Source organism: Salmo salar, chromosome ssa27, assembly GCF_905237065.1.
Source record: "Salmo salar chromosome ssa27, Ssal_v3.1, whole genome shotgun sequence".
NCBI classification, from domain to species: domain Eukaryota; kingdom Metazoa; phylum Chordata; class Actinopteri; order Salmoniformes; family Salmonidae; genus Salmo; species Salmo salar.
In genome coordinates this window covers 39,921,495-39,945,609 of record NC_059468.1, presented here as the reverse complement: position 1 = coordinate 39,945,609, position 24,115 = coordinate 39,921,495, and the positions used below count along the sequence as shown (strand labels likewise).

Sequence of the window (24,115 nt, the reverse complement as noted above, 5' to 3'; positions counted from 1 at the left end):
TAATACCACTATATCACTGATATTATATAATACCACTATATCACTGATATTATATATAATACCACTATATCACTGATATTATATATTTAATATCACTATATCACTGATATTATATAATACCACTATATCACTGATATTATATATAATACCACTATATCACTGATATTATATAATACCACTATATCACTGATATTATATATAATACCACTATATTACTGATATTATATATTTAATACCACTATATCACTGATATTATATAATACCACTATATCACTGATATGATATAATACCACTATATCACTGATATTATAATATAATACCACTATATCACTGATATTATATAATACCACTATATCACTGATATTATATATAATACCACTATATCACTGATATTATATATTTAATATCACTATATCACTGATATTAATATAATACCACTATATCACTGATATTATATATTTAATACCACTATATCACTGATATTATATGTAATACCACTATATACAGAATGGGAAACATTACGTCATTTGAGACAATTGTCAATGGCGTGTGTACTGGGAGAGGAGTCAGGTGTGTGTGTACTGGGAGAGGAGTCAGGTGTGTGTGTACTGGGAGCGGAGTCAGGTGTGTGTACTGGGAGAGGAGTCAGGTGTGTGTGTACTGGGAGAGGAGTCAGGTGTGTGTGTACTGGGAGAGGAGTCAGGTGTGTGTGTACTGGGAGCGGAGTCAGGTGTGTGTACTGGGAGAGGAGTCAGGTGTGTGTGTACTGGGAGAGGAGTCAGGTGTGTGTACTGGGAGAGGAGTCAGGTGTGTGTACTGGGAGAGGAGTCAGGTGTGTGTACTGGGAGAGGAGTCAGGTGTGTGTACTGGGAGAGGAGTCAGGTGTGTGTGTACTGGGAGAGGAGTCAGGTGTGTGTGTACTGGGACTCACCTCTATCCTTCTATTCCATCCCTCCCTCCCTCCCTCCCTCCCTCCCTCCCTCCCTCCCTCCCTCCCTCCCTCCCTCCCTCCCTCCCTCCCTCCCTCTTTCTCACCTCTAGCCTTCTATTCCATTCCTCCCTCCCTCCCTCCCTCCAACTGTCTCACTATCTTACATAACCTCCCTCTTCATCCCTCTTCTTCTCTCTGCGATAACCTCTCTCTTTTTCCCTCTTCTTCTCTCTGCGATAACCTCTCTCTTTATCCCTCTTCTTCTCTCTGCGATAACCTCTCTCTTTATCTCTCTTCTTTTCTCTGTGATAACCTCTCTCTTTATCTCTCTTCTTCTCTCTGCGATAACCTCTCTTTATCTCCTTCTTCTCTCTGCGATAACCTCTCTTTATCTCTCTTCTACTCTCAGCCATATCCTCCCTCTTTTTCAACACCTCCCCTTCATCCATTTCCTTTCCTTTTTCTCACACTGCCTCTGCCCCTCTCCTTAGTCCCTCCTTCTCTCTCTCTTTGATCCCCCTCTCTCCCTCCTCTCTCCCCCCTCTCTCCTTCCTCTCTCCTTACTCCCTCCTCGCTCTCTTCTTCTCTCTCCTCCCTATTTCCCTCCTCTCTCCTCCCGCTTTCCTCCCTCTCTCCCCCTATCTCCTTCCTCTCTCCTTGCCCTCTCCTTCTCTCTCCTCCCTATTTCCTCTCTCTCTCCCCCCTCTCTCGCTCCCTCCCTCCTCTCTCCCTCTCTCTCTCTCCCCCTCCTTCTCTCTCCTCCCTCTTTCCCTCATCTCTGCTCTCTCTCCCCCCTCTCTCCATCCTCTCTCCTTACTCTCTCCTCTCTCTCCCTCCCTCTTTCCCTCCTCTCCCCTCCCTCTTTCCTCCCTCTCTTTCTCTCTCTCTCCTCCCTCCTTCTCGCTCCTCCCTCTGTCCTCCATCCCTTTCTCTCTATAGGATCAGCAGATGTTAGACACAGGAACAGATGTTTGATGTGTGGTGTCTGTCTGTCTATCTGCTATTATGTGTCCATGTGCCTGTCCTGGGAGGGCGATTTGTTCTTTAAGTACCAGGATGGAGAGATGGAAGGAGGGATGGAGAGATGAAGGGAGGCAAAAGGGAATTAAAAAGGAGTGTGGTGAAAAGAGAAAGAGAGGTGTATTTGTGCATCTTCCCGGTCTGAGTACTATGAGGAATGCTGTGCAGTGACCAGTTCATTAGACTGGAGAGAGAAACATGAAGGAAACACAAGTAGATCAAAGCAAGGAAGGTAGAGAGTGGAAAGGTCATTCAGAATGTGATGTAGTCAACACCATGTAAGCAGAATTATGTGGCTGTTTGTGTGTGTGTGTGTGTGTGTGTGTGTGTGTGTGTGTGTGTGTGTGTGTGTGTGTGTGTGTGTATATGTGTGTGTGTGTGTGTGTGTGTGTGTGTGTGTGTGTGTGTGTGTGTGTGTGTGTGTGTGTGTGTGTGTGTGTGTGTGTGTGTGTGTGTGTGTGTGTGTGTGTGTGTGTGTGTGTGTGTGTGTGTGTGTGTGTGTGTGTGTGTGTGTGTGTGTGTGTGTGTGTGTGTGTGTGTGTGTGTGTGTGTGTTCTCCAAACACTCCCCTGCTGTTCTGAAGGGCCTCTTTCTGTTGGCACTGAAATCACTCCATACTATGTGTGTGTGGCTGTGTCATGCTGTTACTAGAAGCCAAAACTCACAAACTGAAACACCATGCTCCATTTGTTGTCATTCTCTCTCTCTCTCTCTCTCTCTCGCTCTCTCGCTCTCTCTCTCTCTCTCGCTCTCTCTCTCTCTCTCTCTCTCTCTCTCTCTCTTGCTCTCTCTTTCTTGTCTCTCTCTCTCTCTCTCTCTCTATCGCTCTCTCGCTGTCTCTCTCTCGCTCTCTCTCTCTCACTTGCTCTCTCTCTCTCTCTCTCTCTCTCTCTCTCTCTCTCTCTCTCTTCTCTCTCTCTCTCTCTCTCTAATAAATAGTTACAAGTCCAAACACATATACATCAATATTGGGCAAACTATCCTCCAAGTTGGCACCAAGTGTTCCATGACAATAACGTTCTGATTAGGATTTTTTGAATAATCTTTGGCTCTGTTAGGGAGGCTGGTTCCTCTCTAGGTTTCTTCCTTCCAGGGAGTGTTTTAATGTCCTCTTGCACATTGGGTTTTTAGTCTGGGTATCTGTATCTGTATCAGCATAACTGATGAAAAAAGGGCTTGATAAAATAAATGTGATTGATTGATTTGGTTGAGAGATGTGTTGTTTCTCTGATGGTTCTGTGATGGTTGATTTATGATCTAAGAACAATGCTCGTTGAGATGCTATAGCTGTGAAGGCATTTGTGATTTATCAACTGAAAGAAAATATGTCAACAACAATAAGTTATGTGATGTTATCATCATGCCCTGAAGCCAGGATATGCATATAATTAGTACCATTGGAAAGAAAACACTTTGAAGTTTGTAGAAATGTTAAAATAAAGAAGGAGAATATAACACAATAGATATTGTAGGAGAAAATCCAAAGAAAAGCCAACCGGAAGAGCCCATGCTCTTACAATGGAAAGTATAGGACCATACTGAATTCTAGCTCCCAGGATGCAATTCCTATGGCTTCCACAGGGTGTCAGCAGTCAATGTTCAAGGTTTCAGGCTTGTAACTTTAAAAACGAATAAGAAACATCAGTTTTAGTACAGGTTTGGAAATTATTGTTTGCGCGTGCCATGAAGACAAGACTCACCTCCTAAAATTGGTTTCCTATTGAACATACCTCTTTCGTAAGAAATATTATAGTTTGATTACATTTTAGGGTATCTGCGGAGTAAATAGAAATGTAACTTGACTTGTTAAAACAAGGTCTAGGGGTAGATTTTCAGACTCCTTTTTCTGCAAGTTGAACGAGTGGCTTACTCAAATCGATGGCGCCAACTAAACAGACATTTTTAGATATAAAGAAGGATTTTATCTAACAAAACGACACTACATGTTATAGCTGGGACCCTTTGGATGACAAAATCAGAGGAAGATTTTCAAAAAGTGAGTGGGGTTCTTGCAGGAACATAACTGCCTAACTGGAACATTTGGAGGACAGCAGTTGCAGGAACTTAACTGAAAAATGTAAAGATCTCAGTTTAAGGTAAGGTTTGTCCCTTGTTATGATCTAAATTGATATTGTTTTATGATGATACCATCTATCTTTTCATATTTGTGCAAATCTTTCTAAAAACAGAAAATGGACACAATTCAATGGATATCAATCAACAAAGAGGTAAGAATATGTAGGCTGTAATTATACGTTAATGGCTAGCTGTATTGGGTGCAGATGACTGAACTGCTCACTTTGTGTGTGTGTGTGTGTGTGTGTGTTTCTGCAGGTATTCAGACAGGGAGGTATACAAAGGTATGTTAGTATTGGTATGTTATGCAGATCACATGTGCCATCGTCTTCCCTTACCCCTTCATGAAATACCCCGTAGGCCTGTACATTATGGGCATGGTGTGTGTATGAAAACCATTATCAAAACTGTTTTTTTATTTTTTTATTCACATTTACACCAAAAACCAAGGTACGATTACTGTCATGTGCAATTATCTGTAATTATCTATAATTACAATTGTTGGGATTCACAGACTTCAACCTCCCTTCACCTCTGATGAATATAACAGGAAACCTGTTTGATCACGACGCAGTGCAAAATCCTTCCAGCTATGGATCAACAAAAACACAATAACATCACCATGCCAGAGGATATATCTAACACAATAACATCAACATGCCAGAGGATATACCCAACACAATAACATCAACATGCCAGAGGATATACCCAACACAATAACATCAACATGCCAGAGGATATACCCAACACAATAACATCAACATGCCAGAGGATATATCCAACACAATAACATCAACATGCCAGAGGATATATCTAACACAATAACATCACCATGCCAGAGGATATATCCAACACAATAACATCAACATGCCAGAGGATATATCTAACACAATAACATCAACATGCCAGATGATATACCCAACACAATAACATCAACATGCCAGATGATATATCCAACACAATAACATCAACATGCCAGATGATATACCCAACACAATAGCATCACCATGCCAGAGGATATACCCAACACAATAACATCAACATGCCAGATGATATACCCAACACAATAACATCACCATGCCAGATGATATACCCAACACAATAACATCAACATGCCAGATGATATACCCAACACAATAACATCACCATGCCAGATGATATATCCAACACAATAACATCAACATGCCAGATGATATACCCAACACAATAGCATCACCATGCCAGAGGATATACCCAACACAATAACATCAACATGCCAGATGATATACCCAACACAATAACATCACCATGCCAGATGATATATCCAACACAATAACATCACCATGCCAGATGATATATCCAACACAATAACATCACCATGCCAGAGGATATACCCAACACAATAACATCAACATGCCAGATGATATACCCAACACAATAACATCAACATGCCAGAGGATATACTACCCAACACAATAACATCAACATGCCAGATGATATACCCAACACAATAACATCACCATGCCAGATGATATATCCAACACAATAACATCACCATGCCAGATGATATATCCAACACAATAACATCAACATGCCAGATGATATACCCAACACAATAACATCACCATGCCAGAGGATATACTACCCAACACAGTAACATCACCATGCCAGAGGATATATCCAACACAATAACATCACCATGCCAGATGATATATCCAACACAATAACATCAACATGCCAGAGGATATACCCAACACAATAACATCACCATGCCAGATGATATACCCAACACAATAACATCACCATGCCAGATGATATATCCAACACAATAACATCAACATGCCAGATGATATACCCAACACAATAGCATCACCATGCCAGAGGATATACCCAACACAATAACATCAACATGCCAGATGATATACCCAACACAATAACATCACCATGCCAGATGATATATCCAACACAATAACATCACCATGCCAGAGGATATACTACCCAACACAATAACATCACCATGCCAGAGGATATACCCATTGGACTTAATTGTATTTTAAAACAAATCTGCTTTGCCACTAAAATCATAATAAACACTGAGAACTCTAAAATATTGTGTTATTGTTGTTATTGTTGTTATTGTTATGCATATTATTATTAATAATAATAATAAAATGGGAGGGTGGGTTAAAAAGGTTTATTCAAAATGTTCTTTGAAGAACCCTTTTAAAAATTGTTAGGGATGTTGACAAAATTGGTGAAATTGGAGGGTGTGCAATTCAAATTAATAATCGTAATATTAATCATTTATGAACATACAAGTATCTTATATTATTTAAAAGCTTAAATTCTTGTTAATCTAACTGCATTGTCTGATTTACAATAGGCTTTACAGCGAAAGCATACCATGCGATTGTTTGGGGACGGTGCCCGACATCAACATATTTTTCAACCAGCACAGGCTTCATAAAATCACAAATAGCGATTCAATAAATCACTTACTTTTGAAAATATTCCTCTGTTTGCAATGCCAAAGGTCCCAGCTACAACATGAATGGTAGTTTTTTTTGATAAAATCCTTCTTTATATCCCAAAAAGTCAGTGTAGTTGGCGCCAATCGATTTTAGTAATCCGCTCGTTCAACATGCAGACAAATGAATCCAAAAACATTCCGCTAAACTTTGTTAAAACAAGTCAAACTACTTTTCTATTTAATCCTCAGGAAACCTAAAATGTAATTAAACTATAATATTTCATACGGAAAGAAGTATTTTCAATAGAAAAGTAAAATTAGCAGGCACGCGTCCTCTATCTCGCGCGCGAACAAACTGATTTTCCACTGAGACTCTTTGTACCAAAACTCCAAATTCTTACTAGTTTTGGAAGAAACAATCTAGTGGAAGCCATAGGAATTGCAATCTGGGAGCTAGAATTGCATAGGACCCATAACTTTCCATTATAAGAGCCTGGGATCTAAAAAAAAAAAAGATCTGTTTGGTGTTTCTTTGTATTTTCTCCTACCATATCTATTGTGTTATAGTCTCATACATTATGTTAACATTTCTACAAACTTCAAAGTATCTTCCTTCTAATGGTTCCAATTATATGCATATCCTGGCTTCTGGGCCTGAGTAACAGGCAGTTTACTTTGGGCACGTCAGTCATGCGGAAATTCAGGAAACCAGACCCTAGCCCTAACAAGTTGTGGTTTATTAGTGTTGTGGTTTATTCCTATTTATTCCTATTTGGTTTATTAGTGTTGTGGTGTTGTCAGTCAGGCGGATATTCAGGAAAATAGACCCTAGCCCTAAGAAGAAAGGATTTTTAGAGGAACTTATAGGGGTTCCCCCCACAGTTTCAATTTGAAGAACCCCTAAAGGATACTCCAGGAATCTTTTATTTTTAGAGTGTGGGGGGGGGGGTTTATACACCTACAATACATACAGTAGATTAAAAGGGAATGTCAGCTCGCTGTTATACTCCTCTCTAACTTAATCTTTTAAATAAAGTTTTGGTGATTCACATTTCTAAGCTGTCTCACGAGCCAAACCCTTTATCAGCAGTCTTGATTACTTCGCTATTGAATTGGGCTGGACCAACAACAAAAAATATCCTTAATTGAGAGGACTGCCGATGTTTCTAAATAGGAAGTATACAGGCACGAAAAGCACATTTCTCTTGTTCCCATGCTCATATGGGCAGTGTGCAGCACAGCTAAATAGGCTGCATTCCCGCTGTTTGGTCTTAAATATCCCTTCCATCGCTGTCTGAAATTCAGCCAGATCACTGGTGATACAAGTCAGTATTCGAAGTCCATCCATGTCTGAGGACGTCGGGAGATGACTTGGAAACCGGCTACTAGTGGCAACAGTGAGCTCTGTTACCTTCAACTAGGTTTGGGTTTTGCTAGGTCATTGTGGATGGGGATGGCAGATGGGCGTAAAGCATCTGCCTCTGATTCCAAAGGTTGCAAGTTTGAATCAAGCGATAGAAATGTTTTTTTGAGATTTTTTTTGTTTTAGGCCTATCCCAAACCTTAACTCTTACCTTAACCATTCAGAGTTAATGCCTAAACTTAACCCTAACCTTCAAAATGTGACGTTTGCAACAACTTCGAAATGAGACGTTTGAGAAACACGGATGAACGTCTAATTCTGACATGAGACTGTGACCTAGTTGCTGAAATTATAATTTTGCATCACAGTTTTTAAGGACACACCGACAATATTTCCACTTCCCATCTGAGCGCAAGGGAGCTGATATATAAGACAGGTAAATGACCAATTCTTGAGCAACAGTTTGAAAATAGCAGAGCGCTTGCTTTAACAAGTGAAAATTGCCAACAAACTAGCTCCTCCTTAACGCAAGCCGAAAAAAGAGCCTTGTATGTTGCTTACTGACACTAAGATGGTGTGGGAGGCTCGGTTATTAATTACGGCAGGTACTGACTCTCCAAAATGTATGTGTGTGTGTGTGTGTGTGTGTGTGTGTGTGTGTGTGTGTGTGTGCGTGCGTGTATATGTGTGTGTGTGTGTGTGTGTATATGTGTGTGTGTGTGTATATGTGTGTGTGTGTGTATATGTGTGTGTGTGTGTATATGTGTGTATATGTGTATTTGTGTGTGTGTGTGTGTATATATGTGTGTGTGTGTGTGTGTATATATATATATATGTGTGTATGTGTGTATGTGTGTATGTGTGTATGTGTGTGTGTGTGTGTGTGTGTGTGTGTGTGTGTGTGTGTGTGTGTGTGTGTGTGTGTGTGTGTGTGTGTGTGTGTGTGTGTGTGTGTGTGTGTGTGTGTGTTCTCCAAACACTCCCCTGCTGTTCTGAAGAGCCTTTTTCTGTTGGCACTGAAATCACACCGTCCTACGCTCTTTCAAAGCAAATAAATGAGATGATTATAGACCTTACTGCTTCCTATTGTGCACAGCTAAAGGTCTAAAGAACTGCATCTCAGAAAACCCTGTCTCTCTGTGCTGGCTTGCAGTATGTTTGGAGCTAACAATAGATAATAGACCCCCTACTGTTCAGCCTTTTAGTATTGTACTGCAAACACTTCTTTCTAAGTCTCAATGGATTGGCGGGAATCTGCCGTAGAGCTATGTACATCAAGGCAATGCTGGTAGTAGTTCTTTGTGCAGATAGCTGAGATGACTCCGTTCCAAATGGAACCCTATTCCCTATATAGTGCACTACTTTAGACCAGAGCCCTATGGAACCCTATTCCCTATATAGTGCACTACTTTAGACCAGAGCCCGATGGAACCCTATTCCCTACATAGTGCACTACTTTAGACCAGAGCCCTGTAGGTTTCCCAGGGAATAAGGTGCCAGTTGGGACGTGTCGTCTGAGTGCATAAGGGTGCTTGCTGCGGCCAAAAAGAGCTGCGTTCAACAGTCAATTGTACTTGACAAATCTAAAAACAAGCAGGCAGAGACAGAGGCAGAGACAGAGTCAGATACAGAGACAGAGGCAGAGACAGAGGCAGAGACAGAGGCAGAGGCAGAGAGATAGACAGATACAGAGGCAGAGACAGAGACAGAGGTAGAGGCAGAGACAGAGACAGAGAGATAGACAGATACAGAGACAGAGGTAGAGGCAGAGACAGAGACAGAGAGATAGACAGATACAGAGGCAGAGACAGAGACAGAGGCAGAGACAGAGGCAGAGACAGAGGCAGAGGCAGAGACAGAGGCAGAGACAGAGGCAGAGGCAGAGACAGAGGCAGAGACAGAGACAGATACAGAGACAGAGGCAGAGACAGAGGCAGAGACAGAGAGAGACAGAGACAGAGGCAGAGAGAGACAGAGAGAGAGGCAGAGACAGAGAGAGAGGCAGAGGCAGAGACAGAGACAGAGACAGAGAGAGACAGAGACAGAGGCAGAGAGAGACAGAGACAGAGGCAGAGACAGAGAGAGAGACAGAGGCAGAGACAGAGGCAGAGAGAGAGAGAGACAGAGACAGAGGCACACACACAGACGCAACGCGTACAGTACATTACTGAAACACATATGTGATACACATGCTCACGTGTACTGTACACACACACATGTGAACACGTACAGTACATTATACACACACACACACACACACACACACACATAAACACACACATAAACACACACATTATGATGTCCAGTATGTTCACTTCAGCTGTTCTTGTCTAGTTGGTTGATCTGCTTAGTCAAGACCATTGATTTGGAGCCAGGAAGCTGCTTGGGATGTTGATACTGATTAAGAGATATAGACTATATATCTAATAGCTGATTTAAAGACTGCTAGAGATATAGACTGTATATCTAACAGCTGATTTAATAAAGACTGCTAGACTATATATCTAACAGCTGGTTAAAAGACTGCTAGAGATATAGACTATATATCTAATAGGTGGTGATATAGGCTACTGTCTGGTATTGCATGGTTCAGATGAGGTAGAGATTAGTGGATCTCCTCTCCTCTTCTCTGACTCATATTAAACACACAGCTGACCACAGATAAACCCAGTCTGTCTCACTGACGTCATAGTGGAGGCTCAACGTTGACGTTTAGGATTATCGAACGCTTGTGAATTGTTTTGAGCCTGTAGTGTGAGTGAGTGTTGGAAAGCCCTGCATACTAAATAGTTACAAGTTAAATAGGAGAGAACAGAAAATGAACTGTTGCACATGAGATAAAAACACTGCTAAACGTGAATGCATTGTACATTTCACTGGGTGGAAAAGGATCCATATCAGTGGATGTCCTTTACATGACATGTGTTTGATATTCTGCAGAATATAGACCATGTCCAATGTATATTTAGAGTTGTGTGGATCCTGACACTCTGAATCCAGATGTGTCTTTTAGACATATTTCATATTGGGATTATTCCGAATATCACTCATGGACATTGCCTATGGGTCGGATATGGACTCATTCAATATCCTGAGATATGTCACGTCCTATTTTCTCTCTTCCTGTTGACAAATACTGACTGTATACATTGCATATCTGTGTTTTTTCTCAGCACGTTTATTAAGGTATGACGCTATATTGATTCCAGATATGCTTCTCCTGGCTGAGGTCCATATCTGGATCTTGATATGCTATTTGATCAGTGGATGCTCCTCAGAGGAGGAAGGGGAGGACCATCCTCTTCAGTGAAATCCATGAGAAAAAAAATTATGGATAAAACTATATTAAATATATTCAGGTCATCAAATAATTGATTAAAACACACTGTTTTGCAGTGATGGTCTACAGTAGCCTCAACAGTACTCTGTAGGGTAGCACCGTGGTGTAGCTGGAGGACAGCTAGCTTCCATCCTCCTCTGGGTACATTGACTTCAATACAAAACCTAGGAGGCTCATGGTTCTCACCCCCTTCCATAGACTGACACAGTAATTATGACAACTTCTAGAGGAAGTTATATTTTGTAGTATTTTTTTTTTACTTTCCCTTACTTAGCAAGTGAATGTAGCTAGCTAGTTTAGCCTATACAAACACCCGGCTCAAACAGAGAGGGATGCCATGTTAGCTAGCTGGCTATGGCTATCGAACACTGGGACCCTTCTAAGTCAAAGTAAGCTTTTGGTTGTATTAATTCATTGCCACCGGCGCCCGCCGGTGTAACTGCTTAACTGTTGCTTACTGTTAACTGTACTGCATGATTGTAGCGGATTTACTAATGCGTTAGTTCTATTGGCTATGTTGACTATAATATTACTGTAGCTACCTAATATGGTGACAACGATGTAGGCTGTGTGTAGCGGTTAGTGGTTATGATATGAAGATTTGACTTGGAAAGGTTTTTTCGCCTGGTAACAGACAGCTAATGTGTTGTGCACTGAAGTCCACAAGTGAAGGGAAATGGTGAGAGAGGAGAAGAGTATGTAGATGCAAGAAGGAATTACAATGAGCAAAGTGCTATTTGTATGTGGCTGCTATGAAAGTGAACTGTGTTTGTATGTGGCTGCTATGAAAGTGAACTGTGTTTGTATGTGGCTGTTATGGAAGTGAACTGTGTTTGTATGTGGCTGTTATGGAAGTGAACTGTGTTGGTATGTGGCTGCTATGAAAGTGATCATGCTGTTTGTACGTGGCTGCTATGAAAGTGATCATGCTGTTTGTACGTGGCTGCAATGAAAGTGATCATGCTGTTTGTACGTGGCTGCTGTGAAAGTGATCATGCTGTTTGTATGTGGCTGTTATGAAAGTGAACTGTGTTTGCGTGTGATCAGTGGTGTATTCATTCCACCGATTCTGTTGAAAAACCTTTCTTAAATTTAACGGAAGCAAACGTAATGAAATGGGAATAAAACATACATGAATTTTGTCCAATAGAAACTGTTTGCAACTGTTGGACTAATAATTACACCCTAGATCAGCTAGATGCAGGCAAGAATGTGCAAGGCGGTATTGAATGTGTCACTATCTGTCATCTTGATTACAAAAAATATATATCTCGACCTGTGTGAACCTACGTTGTAAATTCATAGGCTAGGTTGTAGCAACCTCATGATGGTTATAGGGAACATTCTAGTATCATGTAGTAGCCTAAACCTATTGATGTTACATTGAACTGGGTGAACGGAATATGAATGACAGTCATCCAATATGCTGTAATAGAAATAAGGCCATGCTTATAAAACAAATCATTGTCCTCCCTAATATTAAATGGCACCGTTTCTGATGCTTACTTGAGTTTTGAGGACATGCTCAATAAGTTTACAAATATTAAATCCGTATTATTCTTTCAGACACTAGCTATAATCCATCTGGATAATGGCGCTCGCAAACCACAATCTGAAAGCACTGTAAGGTAGCTTAACACGTTTGTTAATAATTTTGCCAGCAGCCAGTAGGGCTAGCTATCTAGCTATTCACAGTCGGTATTAGATAGAAGCCCGCCTGTGGGGTAAACAACCTGTGGTTACCTAGGTTACCCCATTGGCAAAAAACGTTATCCTTTTCAAATGCAGGGCTCTTCTCGCAGGCGCGATTTCCTTACATTGCCATCCGTTGGTCAGGATTTTTTGACCTGGTTACATGTACATTGAACAACACAGCAGCTTTTCTGCATTTTTGTAATTTCTGTATAACAAAAAAATGTTTGACAAAGTTGGCTGTTTTACAATGGGGGTGCATGGGATGGAATGTTTGTTTTCCCCAATTTGTGGGCGTGGTGACAGCTAACGTTTTAAAATGTTTAGGCATATTTTGTACTACTGGTTAATATAAGCTATCTAACTAACTTAGCTAGCTAGCTAACTACCGACTTGGCTGGCATGTTCCAGTTCATTTTCTCGTCAGGAATGAAGCCGATCTCTATAGCTACCTTGTGAAATAACTATATTTTCTTGCAATATCGACACAATTTTGATTGGTGATTTTATACGTTGACAGTTTGGAGGGGGAATCACAGACCAACACTATCACCACATTGGATCTGTACTGTGAGGGACCGTTGACGACGACCCAATCGGCATCCACCGTCCGTAACAAACAGGGCAGGCATATATTTTTGCAAGATTGTCCTACGTTTGCATCTCTACAGAAAACAGGTGTTGTGATTGGAGCTCTGGATTTGCTATGCTGCATTTTATTTTATTTTTTTACAGAAATAGCAGAGATGTTCTTTGGAAATAGCAACTTGGATTAAATTATGATGATGTCTGCCTTTCCGATGATGATGATGATGATGTCTGCCTTGTTAACTTATTGAGCATGTCCTCAAAACTTGCCTTACTACTGAATATGATGTAAATGATGACTCATAGGGTAGCAGGGATGTTTCTGTGGTCCGCTTTGGATACTTGTAGAAACTTTCCCACTGTGTAGAATGTCCTAGCTCCGTAGATGAAGCTAAGGACATGCATGTCTACTCCATATATCGAATAACATGTCAGATATCTGGAAATATATAGATAAAGATATCCCCTGATATTGAACCTTTTCGTCCAGTGGTTGTAATACCATTGCATTTTGCGTAAAACACTACATGATGTTGCTACACAGAATCCTAGGATCAAAGTGTCAGATTTTTTAATTGACTGACTTTTGTTGTAATGGAAGACATTACATACAGTAGGTAGGTAGCCTTGTATTGGTCACTGATCTTTGGCTGTCTCTCTACAACTGTAGGTTCTGACCTTTGATTGGACGGCATACACCAGTTGTCATGGCTACAGCCCATAGACACTTATCTAATTCATTATTTGGTTTCAGATTGCTTCCTGATTTAATTGGTTGCTGCCCTTTTCGCTCTAGTCTGTTATTGGTTGCTCACGCACACTCTCTCTCTCTCTCTTCTCTGTGATTGGCAGGTTGTGACCAGGGACCTGGTAGTTGTTGTTGCCGCTGTAGTCCATCGCTGAGGTTGTCTCAGAGACCAAGTGTGTTTCGCCACGGTGTTGCATCGTTGCCATGGGGAAACAGAACAGCAAGCTGCGGCCAGAGATGCTTCAGGACCTGAGAGAGAACACCGAGTTCTCCGACCACGAACTACAGGAGTGGTACAAGGTCAGTAGACAGTATACACACACACGCACGCAAACTCACAGACACATACCCACACACACCGTAATCATAACTCTAACATAGTGGTAGAAGGTGACAGCGGACAGAGAGACCTTATTCCTAACATAGTGGTAGAAGGTGACAGCGGACAGACAGAGAGACCTTATTCCTAACATAGTGGTAGAAGGTGACAGCGGACAGAGAGACCTTATTCCTAACATAGTGGTAGAAGGTGACAGCGGACAGACAGAGAGACTTTATTCCTAACATAGTGGTAGAAGGTGACAGCAGACAGACAGAGATACCTTATTCCTAAGGTGTTCATCATATTACTCTATTGCCCATTAAGCATTTTCAGACCAGGGAAACCACTACTAGTAAGAAACATACTGGATTAACCAGGGAAACCACTACTGATAGGATACATACTGGAATATCCAGGGAAACCACTACTGATAGGATACATACTGGAGTATCCAGGGAAACCACTACTGATAGGATACATACTGGAATAATCAGCTCTTTAAATGGCACCTTGTGTCTACAGTATAAGATATTTTAACCTCTCTCCCTCAATATCCTATGACAGATAATCAGGACTATATAAATCTAAATCCCTCTAGAATGGACGGAGGTGTGCAACCAGAGGAAAAATAACTCTAGACCACCTTTACTCCGCACACAGAGACATATACAAAGCTCTCCCTCGCCCTTCATTTGGCAAATATTACCATAATTCTATCCCCCTGATTCCTGCTTACAAGCAAAAACTAAAGCAGGAAGTACCAGTGACTTTCTCAACACGGAAGTTGTCAGATTACGCGGATGCTATGTTACAGGACTTTTTTGCTGGCACAGACTGGAATATGTTCCGGGATTCATCCATTGGCATTGAGGAGTATACCACCTCAGTCATCGGCTTCATCAATAAGTGCATCGATGATGTCATCCCCACGGTGACTGTACATACATATCCCAACCAGAAGCCATGGATTACAGGCAACATCCACATTGAGCTACTGGCTAGAGCTTCCGCTTTCAAGGCGCGGGAGACTAATCCGGATGCTTATAAGAAATCCCGCTGTGCCCTCAGACGAACCATCAAACAAGCAAAGCGTCAATGCAGGATTAAGATTGAATCCTACTACACCGGCTCTGACGCTCATCGGATGTGGCAGGGCTTGAAAACTATTACGGACTATAAAGGGAAACCCAGACGCGAGCTGCCCAGTGATGCGAGCCTACCAGACGAGCTAAATGCCTGAAGCATGAAGCATGCACGAGAGCACCAGCTGTTCTGGATGACTGTGTGATAACGCTCTCGGTAGCCGATGTGAGAAAGACCTTTAAACAGGTCAAAAAGCCAGATGGATTACCAGGAGGTGTACTCAAAGCATGCGCGGACCAACCTCTCCCTGACTGAGTCTGTAATACCTACATGTTTCAAGCAGACCACCATAGTCCCTGTGCCCAAGGAAGCAAAGATAACCTGCCTAAATGATTACCGCCCCGTAGCACTCACGGCGGTAGCCATGAAGTGCTTTGAAAGGCTGGTCATGGCTCACATCAACAGCATCCTCCCGGATACACTAGACCCACTCCAATTCGCATACCGTGCCAACAGATCCACAGATGACGCAATCTCAATCGCACTCCACACTGCCCTTTCCCACCCGGACAGGAACACCTATGTGAAAATGCTGGTCATTGACTACAGCTCAGCGTTCAATACCATAGTCCCCACGAAGCTCATCACTAAGCTAAGGATCCTGGGACTGAACACCTCCCTCTGCAACTGGATCCTGGACTTCCTGATGGGCCGCCCCCAGGTGGTGAGGGTAGGCAACAACACATCCACCACGCCGACCATCAACACGGTGGCCCCTCAGGGGTGTGTACTTAGTCCCCTCCTGTACTCCCTGTTCACCAACAACTGCGTGGCCAAACACGACTCCAACACCATCATTAAGTTTGCTGACGACACCAAGTTGCTAGGCCTGATCACCGTCGATGATGAGGCAGCCTATAAGGAGGACGTCGGAGACATGGCCGTGTGATGCCAGGACAACAACCTCTCCCTCAACGTCAGCAAGACAAAGGAGCTGATTGTGGACTACAGGAAATTGGAGGGGTGAGCATTCACATCGACGGGGCTGTAGTGGATTTGGGTCGAGAGCTTCAAGTTCCTCGGTGTTCACATCACTATGGGATTAACAAGCTCCACACACACCAACACAGTCGTGAAGAGGGCATGTCAGCGACTCTTCCCCTTCAGGAGGCTGAAAGAATTTGCCATGGGGCCTCAGATCCTCAAAAAGTTCTACAGCTGCACCATTGAGAGCATCTTGACTGGCTTCATCACCTCTTGGTACGGCAACTGCAAGGCACCCGACCGCAAGGCACTACAGAGGGCGAGGATACGGCCCAGTACATCACTGTGGCCGAGCTCCATGCCATCCAGGGCCTCTACACCAGGCGGTGTCAGAGGAAGGCCCCCCAAAAAAGTGTCAAAGACTCCAGGCACCCAAGTCATAGACTGTTCTCTCTGCATCCGCATGGCAAGCGGTACCAGTGCACCAAGTCTAAAAACAACAGGACCCTGAACAGATTTTACTCCCAAGCCATAAGACTACTAAACAATACTGCTACATAGCTAATCAAATGGCTACCTGGACTGACCCTTTTTTACATTTAAGTCATTTAGCAGACACTCTTATCCAGAGCAACTTACATTGCATACATTTTTTTTGCCCCCCCCGCCCGTACTGGTCCCCCATGGGAATTGAACCCACAACCCTGGCATTGCAAACACCTTGCTCTACCAACTGAGCCACACTGCACTAACTCTCTTGCAAAGACACTGGACTCTACCCAACACACTGACACATACTTACACTGACATCCCAACACATGCATACTGACGCCATACACCAACACACACACTTACACACACATTCACACACAAAATAGGCTGCTGTTACTGTCTATTACAGTGCCTTGCGAAAGTATTCGGCCCCCTTGAACTTTTCGACCTTTTGCCACATTTCAGGCTTCAAACATAAAGATATAAAACTGTAATTTTTTGTGAAGAATCAACAACAAGTGGGACACAATCATGAAGTGGAACGAAATTTATTGGATATTTCAAACGTTTTTTAACAAATTAAAAACTGAAAAATTGGCCGTGCAAAATTATTCAGACCCTTTACTTTCAGTGCAGCAAACTCTCTCCAGAAGTTCAGTGAGGATCTCTGAATGATCCAATGTTGACCTAAATGACTAATGATGATAAATAGAATCCACCTGTGTGTAATCAAGTCTCCGTATAAATGCACCTGCTCTGTGATAGTGTCAGAGGTCCGTTTAAAGCGCAGAGAGCATCATGAAGAACAAGGAACACACCAGGCAGGTCCGAGATACTGTTGTGGAGAAGTTTAAAGCCGGATTTGGATACAGAAAGATTTCCCAAGCTTTAAACATCCCAAGGAGCACTGTGCAAGCGATACTATTGAAATGGAAGGAGTATTAGACCACTGCAAATCTACGAAGACCCAGCCGTCCCTCTAAACTTTCAGCTCATACAAGGAGAAGACTGATCAGAGATGCAGCCAAGAGGCCCATGATCACTCTGGATGAACTGCAGAGATCTACAGCTGAGGTGGGAGACTCTGTCCATAGGACAACAATCAGTCGTATACTGCAAAAATCTGGCCTTTATGGAAGAGTGGCAAGAAGAAAGCCATTTCTTAAAGATATCAATAAAAAGTGTTGTTTAAAGTTTGCCACTAGCCACCTGGGAGACACACCAAACATGTGGAAGAAGGTGCTCTGGTCAGATGAAACCAAAATCGAACTTTCTGGCAACAATGCAAAACGTTATGTTTGGCGTAAAAGCAACACAGCTCATCATCCTGAACACACCATCCCCACTGTCAAACATAGTGGTGGCAGCATCATGGTTTGGGCCTGCTTTTCTTCAGCAGGGGCAGGGAAGATGGTTAAAATTGATGGGAAGATGGATGGAGCCAAATACAGGACCATTCTGGAATAAAACCTGATGGAGTCTGCAAAAGACCTGAGACTGGGACGGAGATTTGTCTTCCAACAAGACAATGATCCAAAACATAAAGCAAAATCTACAATGGAATGGTTCACAAATAAACATATCCAGGTGTTAGAATGGCCAAGTCAAAGTCCAGACCTGAATCCAATCGAGAATCTGTGGAAAGAACTGAAAACTGCTGTTCACAAACGCTCTCCATCCAACCTCACTGAGCTCGAGCTGTTTTGCAAGGAGGAATGGGCAAAAATGTGTCTCTCGATGTGCAAAACTGATAGAGACATACCCCAAGCGACTTACAGCTGTAATCGCAGCAAAAGGTGGCGCTACAAAGTATTAACTTAAGTGGGCTGAATAATTTTGCACGCCCAATTTTTCAGTTTTTTATTTGTTAAAAAAGTTTGAAATATCCAAGAACTTTTGTTCCACTTCATGATTGTGTCCCACTTGTTGTTGATTCTTCACAAAAAATTACAGTTTTATATCTTTATGTTTGAAGCCTGAAATGTGGCAAAAGGTCGAAAAGTTGAAGGGGGTCGAATACTTTCGCAAGGCACTGTATCTATCCTTTACCCCTACCTACAGTATACTGCTGTTACTGTCTATTATCTATCCTTTACCCCTACCTACAGTATACTGCTGTTACTGTCTATTATCTATCCTTTACCCCTACCTACAGTATACTACTGTTACTGTCTATTATCTATCCTGTAGTCTAGTCACTTTACCCCTACCTACAGTATACTGCTGTTACTGTCTATTATCTATCCTTTACCCCTACCTACAGTATACTGCTGTTACTGTCTACTATCTATCCTTTACCCCTACCTACAGTATACTGCTGTTACTGTCTATTATCTATCCTTTACCCCTACCTACAGTATACTGCTGTTACTGTCTATTATCTATCCTTTACCCCTACCTACAGTATACTGCTGTTACTGTCTATTATCTATCCTGTTGTCTAGTCACTTTACCCCTACCTATAGTATACTGCTGTTACTGTCTAGTATCTATCCTTTACCTCTACCTACAGTATACTGCTGTTACTGTCTATTATCTATCCTGTTGTCTAGTCACCTTACCCCTACCTACAGTATACTGCTGTTACTGTCTATTATATATCCTTTACCCCTACCTACATTATACTGCTGTTACTGTCTATCTATCCTTTACCCCTACTTACAGTATACTGCTGTTACTGTCTATTATCTATCCTTTACCCCTACCTACAGTATACTGCTGTTACTGTCTATTATCTATCCTTTACCCCTACCTACAGTATACTGCTGTTACTGTCTATTATCTATCCTTTACCCCTACCTACAGTATACTGCTGTTACTGTCTATTATATATCCTTTACCCCTACCTACAGTATACTGCTGTTACTGTCTATTATATATCCTTTACCCCTACCTACAGTATACTGCTGTTACTGTCTATTATCTATCCTTTACCCCTACCTACAGTATACTGCTGTTACTGTCTATTATCTATCCTTTACCCCTACCTACAGTATACTGCTGTTACTGTCTATTATCTATCCTTTACCCCTACCTACAGTATACTGCTGTTACTGTCTATTATCCATCCTTTACCCCTATACAGTGCCTTCGGAAAGTATTCAGACCCCTTGACTTTTTCAAAAAAAATTAGGTTACAGGCTTATTCTGTAATTTCTGAAATAGTTTTTTTCCCTAATCAATCTGAACACAATACCCTATAATGACAAAGCAAAAACAGTATTTTAAAAAAAAATGTTAAGCTAATTTATTACAAATAAAAAACGTAAATATCACATTTGTATAAGTATTCAGACCCTTTACTCAGTACTTTGTTTAAGCACCTTTGGCAGCAATTACAGCCTTGAGTCTTCTTGGCTATGGCGCTACAAGATTGGCACACCTGTATTTGGGGAGTTTCTCCCATTCTTCTCTGCAGATCCTCTCAAGCTCTGTCAGGTTGGATGGGGAGCGTTGCTGCATAGCTATTAATCGGCTATGAAAGGCCAACTGACATTTACTTCTGAGGTGCTGACCTGTTGCACCCTCGACAACCACTGTGATTATTATTATTTGACCATGCTGGTCAGCTATGAACATTTGAACATCTTGGCCATGTTCTGTTATAATCTCCACCCGGCACAGCCAGAAGAGGACTGGCCACCCCTCATAGCCTGGTTCCTCTCTAGGTTTCTTCCTAGGTTCCTGCCTTTCTAGGGAGTTTTTCCTAGACACCGTGCTTCTACACCTGCATTGCTTGCTGTTTGGGGTTTTAGGCTGGGTTTCTGTACAGCACTTTGAGATATCAGCTGATGTAAGAAGGGCATTCTAAATACATTTGATTGATTTTCAGGTCTCTCTAGAGATGCTCGATCGGGTTCATGTCCGGTCTCTGGCTGGGCCACTCAGGGACATTCAGAGACTTGTCCCGAAGCCACTCCTGCGTTATCTTTGCTGTGTGCTTAGGGTCATTGTTCTGTTGGAAGGTGAACCTTCGCCCCAGTCTGTTCATCTTTCCCTCGATCCTGACTAGTCTCCCAGTCCCTGCCACTGAAAAACATCCCCACAGCATGATTCTGCCACCACCATGCTTCACCGTAGGAATGGTGCCAGGTTTCCTCCAAACATGATGCTCGGCCTTCAGGCCAAAGAGTTCAATCTTGGTTTCATCAGACGAGAGAATATTTTTTTCTCATGGTCTGAGAGTCCTTTAGGTCCCTTTTGGCAAACTCCAAGCGGGCTGTCATGTGCCTTTTACTGAGGAGTGGCTTCTGTCTGGCCACTCTACCATAAAGGCCTGATTGGTAGAGAGATGGTTGTCCTTCTGGAAGGTTCTCCCATCTCCACAGAGGAACTCTGGAGCTCTGTCGGTGTGTTGTTCTATACTAGTATTCTTTATTAGCCCAGCACCTATGTTTTTAAGGATGTGCGTATGACCACCAACTTTGCTCTGTCAGAGTGACCATCCCTGACCAAGGTCCTTCTCCCCCGATTGCTCAGTTTGGCCGGGCGGCTAGCTCTAGGAAGAGTCTTGTTGGTTCCAAACTTCTTCCATTTAAGAATGATGGAGGCCACTGTGTTCTTAGGGATGTTACTTTCTACTTCCTGTATATAGACATGGTGCTGTAGACATTTTTGGTACCCTTCCCCAGATCTGTGCCTCGACACAATCCTGTCTCGGAGCTCTACGGACAATTCCTTCGACCTCATGACTTTGGTATTTGCTCTGACTTGCACTGTCAACTGTGGTACCTTATATAGGACAAGTGTGTGCCTTTCCAAATTGTATCCAATTAATTGAATTTGCCACAGGTGGATTCCAATCAAGTTGTTGAAATATCTCAAGGATGATCAATGGAAACAGGATGCACCTGAGCTCAATTTGAGTCACATGGCAAAGGGTCTGAATACTTATGAAATAAGTTTATTTCTGTTTTAATTTTTAATACATTTGCAAAAATTTCTAAAAACCTATTTTCACTTTGTCACTATGGGGAATTGTGTGTAGATTGATGAGGATTTTTTTTGTTTTCATCCATTTTAGAATAAGGCTGTAATGTAAGAAAATGTGGAAAAAAATCAAGGGGTCTGAATACTTTCTGAAGGCACTGTATATATATGTTCAAAGCTACCTCAGTTATCGCGTACCCCTGCACATCGAAAAGGACCCATAAGTAAGCATTTCACTGTTAGTCTACACCTGTATACGACAAAGCATGTGACAAATAAAATTTGATTTGATTTATACTTGTACTCAAATTTGTATTATTTTATTCTATTTATATTAAAAATGTTCTATTCTACTGAGCCATTTACTTTAAGTTCCTCGTCTTATATTTTATATGTTCTTCTACACCTGCATTGCTTGCTGTTTGGGGTTTTAGGCTGGGTTTCTGTACAGCACTTTGAGATATCAGCTGATGTAAGAAGGGCTGTATAAATACATTTGATTTGATTATTGTTGTTTAGTTGTTGAGAAGGAACCTGTAAGTAAACATTTGGTTGGATGGTGTGTACTGTGTGTATACTGTAAATACGACTAATAAAACTTGAAACTTGATGAATGCTGGACATAAAGTCTGTTTTCAGAGAATGATGTCAACATCTGCTGGTGTTGGCAATGGAACGAGGGCTACAAAAGGTCTCTCTCTGTTCTCTCTCTCTCTCTCTCTCTGTTCTCTCTCTCTCTCTTTCTCTCTGTTCTCTCTCTCTCTCTCTGTTCTCTCTCTCTCTCTGTTCTCTCTCTCTCTCTCTGTTCTCTCTCTCTCTCTGTTCTCTCTCTCTCTCTTTCTCTCTGTTCTCGCTCTATCTCAGTTCTCTCTCTCTCCTCTCTCTCTCTCTCTCTCTCTCTGTTCTCTCTCTGTTCTCTCTCTCTCTCGGTTCTCTCTCTCTCTCTCTGTTCTCTCTCTCTCTCTGTTCTCTCTCTCTCTCTGTTCTCTCTCTCTCTCTTTCTCTCTGTTCTCTCTCTCTCTCTGTTCTCTCTCTCTCTCTTTCTCTCTGTTCTCGCTCTATCTCAGTTCTCTCTCTCTCCTCCTCTCTCTCTCTCTCTCTCTGTTCTCTCTCTGTTCTCTCTCTCTCTCGGTTCTCTCTCTCTCTCTTTCTCTCTGTTCTCGCTCTATCTCAGTTCTCTCTCTCTCCTCTCTCTCTCTCTGTTCTCTCTCTGTTCTCTCTCTCTCTCGGTTCTCTCTCTCTCTCTCTCTCTCTCTCTCTCTCTCTCTCTCTCTGTTATCTCTCTCTGAGTTCTCTCTTTCTCACACTCTCTCTCTCTCTCTCTCTGTTATCTCTCTCTGAGTTCTCTCTTTCTCACACTCTCTCTCTCTCTCTCTCTCGCTCTCCTTAGGGCTTTCTGAAGGACTGTCCCAGCGGCAACCTGAACGTGGAGGAGTTCAAGAAGATCTACGCCAACTTCTTCCCGTACGGAGATGCCTCCAAGTTCGCCGAGCACGTCTTCCGAACGTTCGACACCAACAACGATGGCACCATCGACTTCCGGGAGTTCATCATAGCGCTGAGTGTCACGTCACGGGGAAAGCTGGAGCAGAAACTGAAGTGGGCCTTCAGCATGTATGACCTGGATGGGAATGGGTACATCAGCCGTGATGAGATGCTGGAGATCGTACAGGTGAGACATGGGATTTGTAGTCCTGGTGGAGGTCGTACAGGTGAGAAGGTCCACTTCAGTTTCTGCTCCAGCTTGCCCAGCTCGTTTTAGTAATAAATGCTCAAGCTTGCCCAGCTTGTTTTAGTAATCAATGTTTCTCATTTAAATGTGGATAAATTCTTCCTCCTGGTTCCTCTCTAGGTTTCTTCCTAGGTTCCTGCCTATCAAGGCAGTTTTTTCCTAGCCACCATGCTTCTTCCTCTGCATTGCTTGCTTTTTGGGGTTTTAGGCTGGGTATCTGTAAAGCACTTTGTGACAACTGCTGATGTAAAAATGGATTTATAAATTACATTTGAATTTGATTAATTGATGAATAGACACACCAGTCATGATGAAGACTTGGAGATCCTACAGGAGAATAGACACCCCAGTCATGATGAAGACTTG

At 42.3% G+C, this 24,115-nt stretch overlaps 1 protein-coding gene across 1 annotated transcript in view; it reads left to right on the top strand.

The window, feature by feature from the left end:
• LOC106589084 (hippocalcin-like protein 1) overlaps window positions 1–24,115 on the top strand; it is an 84,702-nt gene that overhangs the window by 49,356 nt on the left and 11,231 nt on the right. Inside the window, exons 2-3 of the mRNA XM_045709613.1 lie at window positions 14,312–14,507; window positions 23,408–23,689. Coding sequence (XP_045565569.1) covers window positions 14,412–14,507; window positions 23,408–23,689 — 378 coding nt within the window. The 5' untranslated portion in view covers window positions 14,312–14,411. The remainder of the gene's footprint in view (window positions 1–14,311; window positions 14,508–23,407; window positions 23,690–24,115) is intronic.